Source organism: Corythoichthys intestinalis, chromosome 9 (assembly GCF_030265065.1).
Source record: "Corythoichthys intestinalis isolate RoL2023-P3 chromosome 9, ASM3026506v1, whole genome shotgun sequence".
Lineage (NCBI taxonomy): Eukaryota > Metazoa > Chordata > Actinopteri > Syngnathiformes > Syngnathidae > Corythoichthys > Corythoichthys intestinalis.
The window spans coordinates 34,252,231-34,265,422 of NC_080403.1; the positions used below are offsets into that span (position 1 = coordinate 34,252,231).

The window sequence follows — 13,192 nt, forward strand, 5'->3', positions numbered from 1 at the left end:
TAAAAAAAAAGAAGCAATTTGGAAACTGAATTGGCCATGGGAAATAAAACTATTTGTAATGGCCTGTATTGTCATCAACAATTGTTAAACAAGCAGAGCAGGAAAAATGAAATACTGCAAGACCTAAAAGTCCACACGAGGATATAAGGGGACTTCAGAAGATTATCAGAAAGAAGAATATGATGGAGAAGTAAAAAGACAAGCTTAAGACAGCATGAGACATTTTGATCAAAGTTACAGAAAGGCTCAAACTCCCAAAATGATAGCAAACATACAAGCTAATCTGTGGCAGTTGATCTACGTGATAGTGCAGTTGATATCATAATTTGGTCTTCTGCGACTGGCTCATTAATCTTCATTGACGTAAAAAAATGATGGCGACAGTAAAACGAACTCATGGCATAGACTTTATAGTGATATTGACCGGACACATTCCCCAAACACTGCGCCACGCCTTCAAGTAGGGGGCCGTCCCACACTCCGCTTCAGTCGGTCGAAGTCGGTCGCAGTTATTCTCAAACACATGCAGCGATCCAACGCCGGATGTAGGTTGAAATAGTACGAAAGTTGACCCGCATACAAACAGGAAGGATTGTCTCAAGAGTGATTTGTTCGAGGATTCAAGGTAATTATTGTATTTTTTGTACCATACATGCCTTTTGAAACGTGAAAAAAATCAATGAGAGACATTAACCGCTATGGCATTGACGTCATAATTCGCAATATTTACATAAAATGAATGCTAACTGCCCAGTTCTTTGCTTTGAACCAAGGATCGAAACCGTTTTACTTTCATATCTATTACGAATTCAGGTTTTTAAGCATTTATTCACGAGAATTTTCAACTTAACAAGCTCTTTGTGGTGATAAGGCGGCGCCACAGTGGCTTAAAAAGTAGCAGCACATTCAATATATTTACGTAAAATAAATGCCAACAGCCCGGGTTTTTTTTTTTTTTTTTGCTTTAAACCAAGAATCGAGACTGATTTACGTCCGTATCTATAAAGAATTCAGGGATTTAAACATTTATTCACAATAATTTTCAACGTAAAAAGCTCTTTTTCTGTGTTTCCACTTGGTCAGCTTTGACGGAGATAGGCCCCGGGTCCCATCTATATATTATGAAGTCTATGCTCATAGCTCTCCAGAGACCATTTTTCTGTCATTTGCAGCCAAGTAGATTAAAAGACCCTTCTTCATGCAGCAAAACAATTACCCTAAAGATATTGCTAAAATAACAAGAGGAGCTAATCGGGGTAAAGACAGGGATTATACTAGGTTACTTTCCCACTGCAGGGTTTGATGCCTAATTCTGAGTTTTTGTTAATTCCGATATTTTTGTTTAGTCTTTCATACTGCACAATCATATGCGACTCGCAGGGTGGAGGGAACGCTTCTATGACATCATACGCATTTGCACTCTGAAATGCCGTCACACGTAGCAAAGTGTTTACGGAAGTACTAAATATGGTCACTACAGAAGGTATCAATTGTTTCTCTTCCGTGGACTTTTTTTTTTTTCTTTTTTAAGGTACCGGAGCCTACATTTCTTTTTTTAACTGTTCGCTTGGCGTGCGGTATCAAGAAGCAAAAGGTTTTTTTTTTTCACTTTTGTTCGCATTGCTCATTCACTTGTGTTCACTTGATGACATATAGCTCAGATGTGTACACATTCAAGTGTTCATAGTGCAGAGGCATCGGGTACATATCAGAATTATATATCTGTAATATATTTATATATACATATTATACACACATATATACACGAAAAAGGCTCCGGTCAGATTTCAAAACATTTGAACTGGACTGCTCATATTGCAAGAAAATTTCAGCATGTGGACAAAAAAATCTGAATTGACCTGCGCTGTCAACATAACCGACGACTGGTCAAGTCAATCAATTTAAGATAGCTGCTGAGTTTCCTATGTTTTCCCAGATCGGAAGTTCAACCACAATTCTGCGCCATTTGCACTGGTGCCTTGGCACAAAGACAAGGCTGTCCAAACAGAAATTTGGGCAAAAGGATCTGCAGTAGCCAGAGGCGAAGCAGGACCTCGTGGCTGACCGCAAGATTGGTCACACCAGATGACAGTAATGCGCAAACTAACCGTATTGCATTTTTATTCATTATGTGCTCATTGTCCAAGTGCCCACTAGGCATGTTCCGGTTGCCTAGTGGTTTCAAGGTTTACCGTGGTTTGAAAACGTCACGGTTTCACAACCACTAAAATTTTCTGTCATACTGTAGTACTGTATTAGCCATTTTGTATGTCCCAAAAATGTAACGAGAAATCCGTGGCTTGGAGCGGCAGCGCTCAGCCCTCCCCCTCCGGTTGTTGCTCTGTCCTCTGTCCGTCGGTGACACTATTCTGTCGCTGTGCTGTAGACACAATGGCGAAGGTGGTGAAACTACACCTGAGCTTCCCCCCCTTCAAAAAAAGACAAAGTCGCTAGTATGGAAGTACTTCGGCTACTGAAAATAAACAAGACTGCCGTGGCTTAGAGGAGGCAGGACAGCAGGACCTCCAACATGATTTCACATTTACGTGACCAACATCTTTCACTTTACACAAAGTTTAAGGTAAGTAAACGGCACGCTGTCATGAACTTTTCCAACCAGCTAAGAGAGTTCACTCCGGTGTGTATAGCGATGGTAAAACAAATATTATAACGTAAGCTTGTTGATGAGGCAGATAACGTGGCTAGTTAGCATGCCAAGACGGCTGACTAGTTTCCGCTCTACCATTAGCCTGCTTTTGTAAAGTCTTCCGCCATTGTAAACATCTGTTTAAAATAACATTTTCATAATACAGCGTGTGGTATGTGGACTTTCTGTGTTGAGAGAGGGTGGGTGGCTGTGTGTGTATAATGTGTAAATAATGATACGAGTCATACACACGCGCTCTGTCTCTTGCTCTCCATTAATAGTCACCGAATTAATATTAGTAGTAGTGGTTTGTGTTACATAAAATCATTTGATCATATATTGTTTAAGTCCAGTTAAATATTACGAAGGGTTCTTTTTCTAATGTTGAGCAACTTGATCTGTGGCTGTGGGTTTAGTCTATAAATTCTATTTATTTCAATTTTATTTAAAATATTTCAGTTATTTATTTTTTGTTATTTTGTTTATTTATTTTAACATTTTATTCATGTTGATGTGCCAATTTGCAAATATGTTTTTTTTTTTAACCATACATCTTAAAATAACATATTTTGGAGCTATAACTGCAATACCGTGATACCGTGAAACCGCGGTAATTTGCTTAAGGTTATCATACTGTCAAAATCTCATACCGGCACATGCCTAGTGCCCACTTAGCATTATGCTCCTAAATTAAACATCTGTATGTAGTATGACAATTCCGGAAATGCTAAGATTTCATTCATTCATTTTTTTTCATAGTGCATATCAAAGGGGCTTGTAAAGACAATAGAGTCCAAAAATATTCTGCGTGAATGAAAATTATTATTTCACCTCATTGTGGGTTTTGGGCTATTCAGGCAAAAATGTATATATAATCTAGATTTTAATTTCTGGTCTCAAGGAATGCAAATTTTTCTGGAGAGAATTTGCTTTACTTGCTCATTAACTTACTCTCTCCAGGTCACCCCTTGTTGTGACATCCAAACACTTACCAGATGTACAAAATTCGCAGATGGTTCAGTAATGAAACCTACTTTGGAGAGACTTTAGGAGAGAGAAAAAGAAGAATAAAGTATCCAAAATGAGATTTTATTCCACTTAGAGCATTCCGGTAGAATGACTTGTCACGGCAACTGTTTGAGTGCCTTTACAATCAGTGCATTATAGGAGTATCGCTCTACTATAGCTACTCTGTACCCCCATCAAGGAAATAATCTATAATTGTATTCTAAATTTATGTTTTACGTGCCTTGGATACATTTACATATCACCCGGAAAGAAAAACTGAAGAACAGCTGATAAAAATTACTGCCAAAGATAACATCACTCAGAACTCTCCCTGATGGTCATACTGTGACTTTAAAATATCTGCCAGGGAGCAAGCGAGGGACACCGCGAGGGAAACTATGGCAATAAACAAACTTGGTATATAATCACTCTCAATACCACAGGATTACAACATGGCGTAGTGTGAAATTGCCCTGAAACCACAAGGGTTACAGGCCCTGCTGAGAGCTGCTGTTGTTGCTACGTTCACTGAAAAGTTCATCAAGCATGTCTGCATTTATATGTCATCCAGTTTATTCATTTTTACTGTAAATGCAACAAGGTAACCAAGTAGCAAGTGATGGTATTAAAAAAAGACCCCCCCAAAAATAAAACCGTCTTTTACAAAGTGGCCTTCAAGTCAAGCGAAAGTGCATGGCAGCGGTTGAGGTTTCTGACCACTGACAGAACTTTCACCAACAAGTGAGATGTCCTCACTACTATCACTCCAGAAGCTAGGTGGCCTGGAGTCCCACCCTCTGCCACCCAGTCCTAAACCAGCCGCTATCAGGAAACCACCAACACAAATCCATTTCCTGAGGGCAAAGACCAAAGCCAACTTTTAAGGGTGGTGTTTACCATATCAACAAGTCTAGTCTGTGAGGTTTGGTGCTATGCATATGCAATGCAGCATCCCAAGCACATTAGAGAACTTGGGAAACCACTTGAGAAATGCTGGGCCACAAAGAAGATCATTCAGTGGTTGGCTTCTGCTGGCTTTCGACTAGATTTTTTTTAAGATACTGTTGCTGGAGTTAGTGAACACTGGAAAGGACAATAAGATACTTAAAGACTGTACTTTGTGAACTGAATAAACATATGAGAAATGTGGGAGTGTCAGACAGACAATGCACATGTGATTTATCGCTGGCCCATTTCAGATACCATGGTCAAAATTAATAATACTCAAGCTTTTTCTTATTTACTTAAATTCCATTATGTTGGTGGCGCTGTGAGCAAAGTGCTTTTTATGCACATTACTGTGGCTGAAAATAAGATGAGGCACCACTCTTGAGATGCAATATGTGTCTGTGTATGAAAGGAAACCTGCTTTGAATGTCATTATAGCATCTATTGGAGTGGTGGTCCACCTGTTCGACGTCAAAAGCACAGCTCTAGATGGGAAAACCAAAAGTGACAACAAAGACTTTAAGGGAAAATTTAAAGGCGTGTAGAGACCTCTTACCAGGTCGGTTCCATCATTGTTTCGATAACCACTTTCTAGCAGAGAGCCATTTAACATCAGGAGATTGTCTTGACTACTGTTAAGCCTCCTTTACTCGTCATGTAGCAAATGCAGTGTCATCATTAGACATGGCTGCTTCAATGAGGACATGGATACACCCACCATACAGCCATAGACCCTCTGAATTTACGCACAATAATATTTGCAGAAGTTTCCCACCATGGGTCGTACAATGTTTTCCCAGTTCGCGAGACTATATCAAGATTATCACAAGATCTACGGGCAGTGCAATCACTCACTACAAACTTAAAACTATTTTCACCTGGTTGGTAAACGGACTTATTTTTAGGAAGTGAGCAGTTTGGGCAGATTTTGCATGGACTTTAAATATTGAAATTATGGTAACAACCCTATTTTCCATGTGTCTAAAGTAGTTAATTGACCTAGAAGTATGTTTTGGCAAGTAAAAACTGTCCTTGATTAAGTCTTTGTGGTTAGTTCACATAATGAGGGCTCACTGAAAAACAGAGTTGTTCTCTTGGGGTTGACCTGTCAACATCTGACAATCTCAAGTATAGAAATATGCAACTAGTGGTTGTAAACTATAATTTAAAGCTTGTTTTGCTCTTGATCACAAATCTTGGAAAGAAAGAGCGTGAAAGAGAACACTCTGGGTAAGTACACACCAGTGTGCACCTCCTGTGAAGAAAACTACAGTAGTGTTTCCATACATGCGCAATAAATACATATTGTACTGTACTTCAGTTGCAGTGGTTGTGTGAGCATTAAAGTGCCAAAGTACATTTGCTGTGTTTAAAATTTTTAAGAAAGCTTTTAAAAAAATGAGGTGTCACTTGTGAGGGAAGGAAGTCAAACGCAGGAGGAAAGTACTATTTATTGCATTATCAACTGTGATAAGCACAGCAATTGACAAATACCACAAAATGGTAGTTTATCTTAAAGTTCCCCATTATATATGTCTTATTCTGCTTAATGTAAAAAATAACTTGTGAGTGATATGTTCAACAAGAAAAGGGGTGCATACATGTGATATATCTACATAGCCTACATTTATAATTGGGAAATCTTATTTTTTAAAAATTATGTCATATTACGTGAGTAAATACAGGTACTGAATTCATAGTAGTTGAAAGTAGGCATGTGTCATTATGAGATTTTGAGGGTATAATAACCTTAAGCCAAAATATCATGGTTTCACGGTATTATAATTAAAGATGTAAAATGTGTTAGAGATATCTGGGTTAAAAAAAAAAAAAAAAAAAACATTAAAAAATTTCCCAAAAAATATTAGCAAATTGGAACATCAGTATAATAAAGTTAAAATTAATTAAAATAAATTACAGAAATATTGTAAATTAAAATAAATGCATTCCTTTAGGTGAACCTAAACCCACATCCACAGCTCCACTTTATTACTATCAGAACAAAAATAATTGAATTATTTTCCATAAAAAGCACGTGTGTATGACTCGTATCATGTTTACATTAAACACACACTCTCTTTCTCAACAGACAGCTGACAGAGAGGGAAAAAAAACACGTTTTACCCCCGCTAGACACACTAAAAACGCTGGCGTTAACTCTTGTTGCTGGTTGGAAACATTCATGACAATGTTTACTAACCTTTAATGTTTTATAAATGCGAAATCATATTGGACTTATTGCCTCTTCGGCAGCCACCTTCCGCAAACATGTTTTACATGTCAGTTGGCCCTCCTCCTCTAAGCCGCGGTTGTCTGTAACTTTTCTGAAGCTGAAGTACCGTATTGGCCCAAATATAAGACAGTGTTTTTTGCATTGAAATTAGACTGAAAAAGAGGGGGTCGTCTTATTTTCGCGGTCTAGACGTTATACCCATTAACGACACTAGATGGCGCCAGAGATCATTTAAGCGATGTTCTGTCATGACAGATCTCAGCTACTCTCAAGTTTAATCAGTTTGCATTATTTAATTGAATTGTTTTTCCTTATTCAGATTTGTTTCAAGACCACAGTTACAGTTAGACTTGACTTTGATGGTTGATGCAGTTACTGCAATTTTGTTGTTTTATCACAATAGATTGGTTTATTTACATTTCAAAAACCTGAAGCCTTTCATTTACGAATGTGACTGCACTTTAGTTTACATATTTAAATGTTCAGATATTAAGATTTGAATGAGGCAAAATAACATGCTTTTTCTCTCATATATATTGCTATAATCATTTGTTTCGGATTTACTGTAATTATTTTCTGTATAAAAATTAATTTGGTGTTCAAAAAGTCTTTTTTTTCCCCAAACTTGAGTCTTGAAAAAGAGGTGGTCATCTTATAATCAGGGTCGTCCTTATATTCGGGCCAATACGGTATTCTTATACCAGCGATTTCATTTTCTTCGGTTGGGGGGGGGGGGGGGGGTTAAGGAGTTTCACCTCCTCCAGTCATCTTGTAGCACAGCTAAATCACTGACACTGAGCAACAACTGGTGGGATGGGTTGAGCCTTTAAGCTGCAAGCAAGGGATTTCTCCCTGCATTTTTGCGACATAAAAATGAGCTGATACCATATGGACGGTACAACAGAAAATTCTTGCGGTTTTGAAACCTTGACACTTTATACCACAGTATACCTTGAAACCGGTAACTGGCACATGCCTAGTTGAAGGATTGTACTTAAATTGCAATTCTGACTGAAAAGATTAAGGACTTGATGGAACAATACCCACCTATTTTTGGTAGGAAGCTTCATGAAAAAAAATTGCAAACATTTTATAAGTAATAAATTAACTGAAATAGCCCTTGAGCACAATACTTCTCAAGTTGCTGAATAACGTGATACTGTTGAATCATGCTATATAAAAAGCATACATCCTGATTCTCGGAACCACTCATAGCCATCTAAAACAGTATCTACAGATGATGCAATGAACAACACATCCACCAATATTAAATAAAAAAGTCTGACATTGGGCCTGCCTTGGCCTTTGTGAAACATGTAATGAACTCAATATATTCATCTCCCCATAAAGTTTACAGGACGGCAGAAGTCGTAAAGTTGTACCGGTGTTGTATAGTAACAGGTGCTTGCTATGCCGCAGGGGAAACTTCTATTTACCATGCAACTTCAAGCGAAATTGAAGCTTTCAGACATATAGTTGTAACTGAAGTTATAATTGAATAATTAGAAATGAATTAAGCCACTTATGTGAAATTGGGTGATTCACTTACAATGAAACCGTCCGGACAGGCAGATCAACCGGCAGAGTCGTCAGCTCCAGATTACTGCAATCCACTGAATCTCCATTGCAGGTACAATTTTGGGCACACTGCAACTCCGAACTCAATCCATCGGTGATAAAAAGTTCGAGTGAAAAAAATAAATAAAAAACACAACGAGAAGAAAATCCAAAACGTCCCGAGGACGCCGCCATTTTGTATCCAGTTTTAAGAGCGCAGCCGCTGAGTTCTCCCCTCGAACCCGCAAACTGGAAGTGCAGCCTCGTTAAAATTGATTGAACACACTTTAAAGCATATTCAAACTTAAATTTAAAGACCACTCGATAGCAAATGCGCAAGTGGCAAGTTAAAAGTCATTTGAGAATAGAGGTGCAACTTTATCCTCGATGTCCGACGTGCGCTTCGAATCAAAGTTGATTCACAGGTTGTTCAGATAAAGGTCAGTATTGCACTTACGACTCCATTTTCACAATTAAAAGTCTATGTAACATTTAACGTCACATTATCTGCTTGACCACCAACTTTGTGACATGTTTGCAAAAGTCAAATTTTTAAAAAGACCTTTAAAGGGCACAGTGTGTGACTGTAAACATAGGAAATGCAACCACACAACTTGCAAATTTAACTTAGCTTCAAAAGTGACTTATGTCAACGTCGTTCAACGTCCACCGCAGAGTTAAAGTTGAGGTAAAAACTTTGTCCACCGTAAAATGACTCCAGTGTTGGTCTCAAGCAAAGCGAGGCATAGCGTCCAAATCTCAGTCTGTTTAAATCCAACTTTGAAAAGCACCTCAAACTTCTGAGAGAGAACCCGATCGGCACTTTAGCATTTGCAGACTACAGTCAAAAAAACTGAGTAATAGTATTGGGGAGAAATAAGATTCCCCTTCTTTTGACCGTGTACCGCCACCATGAGTTTTGTCCTCTAGTGTACTTTTCCTTTTTTTCTGGTAGGTCGGTGTGGTCCCACGTTGGAAGCACAACAGTGATTCCAAGAGCCTCCTATAACCCGCTGCAATTGGTTGTTTGTAAATGACGTACTGCAACGCCGTTACCTAATTGGTTGGTTCGTGCTTTCCATGCACGACAGAGTTGGAGCGTTTTGAGCGGCTGTCAGTCAGCGGTGTCGAGGCCCGCCCATGTTTCCCACCCCAGGGTGTGAAACCTCAAACACCGCCTCCTCTCACTCACTCTCGCTGTTTCTTAAAGGGGCCGCCGGCTTCGGAGACCGCCGACATAATCACTTTACTACAAGCCATAATCACAAAACCCACTTCAAATAGCATTATTTTATAATATGTAGTTAAGAACATTGGCTAACGAAACATCAATGGAGACATGAAATGAAGAGGATTGTTTTGGTTTCATCTGGTCTCGTTGATTAGTGGTACAACAAATCATATTTTAAAGTGCCTGTGACACAAAAAAGTATGTTTATTTCATATTACATGCGGTATTTTATGCTCCTGAATGAAATGGACCGCTTGATGTGTGTGGAAGCGATCGATATATTTTATTCAATTTTTTTAATCCCTCGCCATGAGTGCAGAAAATGAGTGATTTCCGGCCAGAGTCTGGATTGAGGAAGAAGGTGAATGTGACGTCAGATTACTAATCACATACCTGTCAACCCGAGGCCGTTGGCAATCTTACAAATAGTGACGTATGCCCTTACAAATTGGTGACTAATCTTACAACGTTTTATATTAGATGTCCATCCCGGCTGGTCCCGATCGGCGATGCCGATCGATCGGGTCCGGTCACGTCATTTTCAAAGTATCGGAATCGGCAAAAAAAATATCAGACATGCCTTTTTTTAATATACTGTATATATTTTTTTTATTAAATCGTTTTCTAATTGTATTTAACGTTACAAACATAATATGTTACACTCATCCAGAGTCTTTAGTTTAGGTTTAAGGTTGGATTATCAAATTTATCCCGACAGCAACGGTAATTAACCCCCACTCTCGCATTGTCGCGCTCAATCTGTAATGGCGCCGTTTCACCCATATAGAGGGATAAAAGGCAGCGTGTAATGAGTGGGGTAAAATTTGGCAGCCTTTGGAGCCTTTTTTTAATAGGCTAAAGCCTTACAGTCCTTATCCCTTAGATTAGAAACATCACGGGAAGCAATGTGTTGCCTGGTACACCAGACTCACCACTGTTCCAGCTGTTGAGTCTAGCCACCATTCAGCGGATACAATTTCCAGGGCGGAGCAAGCCACAGCAAACAGACAGCGGAGTGGACCAATCAGCGATGGGCAGACGTGACGTTAGTAAAACGACGAGGGCAGGACGAGGGACTTGCGCGCGGAAGTAAACATACGAGGAGAGCGGAGTTTATTCAACATGGCTAGCGCGAGACAGACTGTTGTCAATGACTCGTGTCAATGTGTTTTTGGTAATTTAAAACTGATTTTACCGTGGATTGGCTCATATTCTCGGCACTCCTGTTCACCATCTGTGTTGTTGTGGAGACGACTTCCGATGGGCAAGAGTGACATTGCTCGTTAAGAACACGTCACCCAAATAAACGAATCTGATTTGTCGATTGATTTTGTACCTGCTCTAGAGGCCCTCAATGGGCTGGTTCCCAGACTTTTCTCTCAGTGTTTGAAAAATACAGGGAGAACAGTCTGGCCGTGCCAGGCAAAGCAATGTGGGGAAGCAAGGTAGCAATTGATCTTTGTCTCAACACCCTAAGTCAGTCACCAACGCAGAGAAGATATATCAAATGGTAGCACTACAGACAGTCATGGGTGCACTTCCCATCATGCATTTGGGCAGAACTTAAATGCCTGAATTATCATTTACTGAAAGCTCATAAAAATCCACTAGATCGCAATATTTAGTCACAATATACAAAGTCACATCTGTCCTTTAAGAATTACAAGTCTTTCTATCCGTGGATCCCTCTCACAGAAAGAATGTTAATAATGTAAATGCCATCTTGAGGATTTATTGTCATAATAAACAAATACAGGACTTATGTACTGTATGTCGAATGTATATATTCGTCCGAGTTTTATTCGTATTTTTCTTAATGCATTGCCAAAATGTATAAGATCGGGAAAAATTATTGGGAATGATTGGAATTGAATCGGGAGCAAAAAAAAGCAATCGGATCGGGAAATATCGGGATCGGCAGATACTCAAACTAAAACGATCGGGATCGGATCGGGAGCAAAAAAACATGATCGGAACAACCCTATTTTATATAACGCGCAATATGAAACAAAAATAAAACTCAATTTTTTAAATAATATGAATTTATTGGTAATATTGTCGCATACTGTATTTTTTGGACTACAAGTCGCACCTGAGTATAGGTCGCACCAGCCATAAAATGCCCAACGAAGAGGAAAAAAACATATACTGTATAAGTCGCACTGGGGTCTGGGTCGCATTTTGGGGGGAAATTTACTTGATAAAATCCAACACATAGAACAGATATGTCATCTTGAAAGGCAATTGAAAAAAAATACAATAGAGAACAACATGCTGAATAAGTGTACAGTATGATAATGTTACATGATGCATGAACAACAAAATGCAAACGTGGCCGGTATGTTAACGTAACATAGCTATTAAGCGTTAGTCAGATAACTATAGCATAAAGAACATGCTAACAAGTTTACCAAACCATCAGTGGCACTCAAAAACATCAAAATAACATGTGAAATGATATAATAATGTGTTAATAATTTCACACATAAGTCGCTCCAGAGTATAAATCGCACCCCTAGCTAAGCTATGAAAAAAACTGTTGATTTATAGTCCGAAAAATACGGTATAACCTGGTGTAATCAAAGAACAATCAATATCTTCAGCTACATCTTGATTACTAAAATTTAACAGTGACGTTTGTTGTAATTGTATGTAACACTTTTGGCAATTTCTATAATATCTTTTGATGGCTGCACTTCAAGGCACTTCAGCTCGCAATTCAGTTTGACTTGAAGGTAGTTGGTTAGTGTGACCAATTATAAATTAAAAAGGTCAATTGATAAAATTAAGTGCAATCTTTGAGTCAGGGAAGATTTCTTTTGCTAATTCTGAGAAGTGATCAGCAATAGTTGCAGGCAAATTGTGTTCGGCAACAAATTGGCAGAATAAAATCTCCACTTTCGTCACAGCATAGCTTTTCATTCTGCAGACTGTTGTTAATCTTACTTTAAATAGAGTAATTAATTACAGTTACAAGTTACTCCTCCCAAACAGTAATTGAGTTAGTAACTCAGTTACCTGAATGAAAGGCTAGGTTCATACTGCAGGTCTTAATGCACAAATCCGATTTTGTCATGTTTTTCCGACTCGAGTGACGCATTAACTTGACGGTCTCAACGGGACAAGTCGCATAGAAGTGGACCATTTCAAATCCGATCTGGGTCACTTTCATATGTGGTTTAAATCTGATTTGGGCCACATTTTTCCAGAATGGCACGGCGGTCTGAACTGTCAAGTTTCCAAAATCGGAATTTATGCAGCAATTACGTCATCAAAGAGCGAGAGAGACGGCGCGCTACGGTAGCGGTGAAGCTGTGCATTATTAGTGCCTAGCTTGCCTTGAACACAGCTTTTTGGGAAGGGTCATTTAAACAACAGTCATTTAAAAAATAAAAATGGGTTGAGGATAAGCCTGAGAATAATCAATTTTCTCTCTGCTCTACAGTGCTGCTCGAAAGTTTGTGAACCCCACAGCGATGGTCAGATTTTTTGTAAAAAAAACTAAAATAACCTTATTAAATGTTAAGTTATACCCAAATCCACAATACTGACATTCCAAATAATGGAC

At 38.8% G+C, this 13,192-nt stretch overlaps 1 protein-coding gene across 2 annotated transcripts in view; it reads right to left on the reverse strand.

Moving 5' to 3' along the window:
• lrig1 (leucine-rich repeats and immunoglobulin-like domains 1) overlaps positions 1-9,391 on the reverse strand; it is a 62,997-nt gene extending 53,606 nt beyond the window's left edge. The window contains exon 1 of one of the 2 annotated variants that reach the window (XM_057844800.1): positions 8,386-9,391. In XM_057844800.1, the coding sequence (XP_057700783.1) occupies positions 8,386-8,588 (203 nt within the window). In that variant the 5' untranslated portion in view covers positions 8,589-9,391. The remainder of the gene's footprint in view (positions 1-8,385) is intronic. The other variant, XM_057844799.1, reaches the window with a different exon arrangement.
• Positions 9,392-13,192: the final 3,801 nt, after the last annotated feature.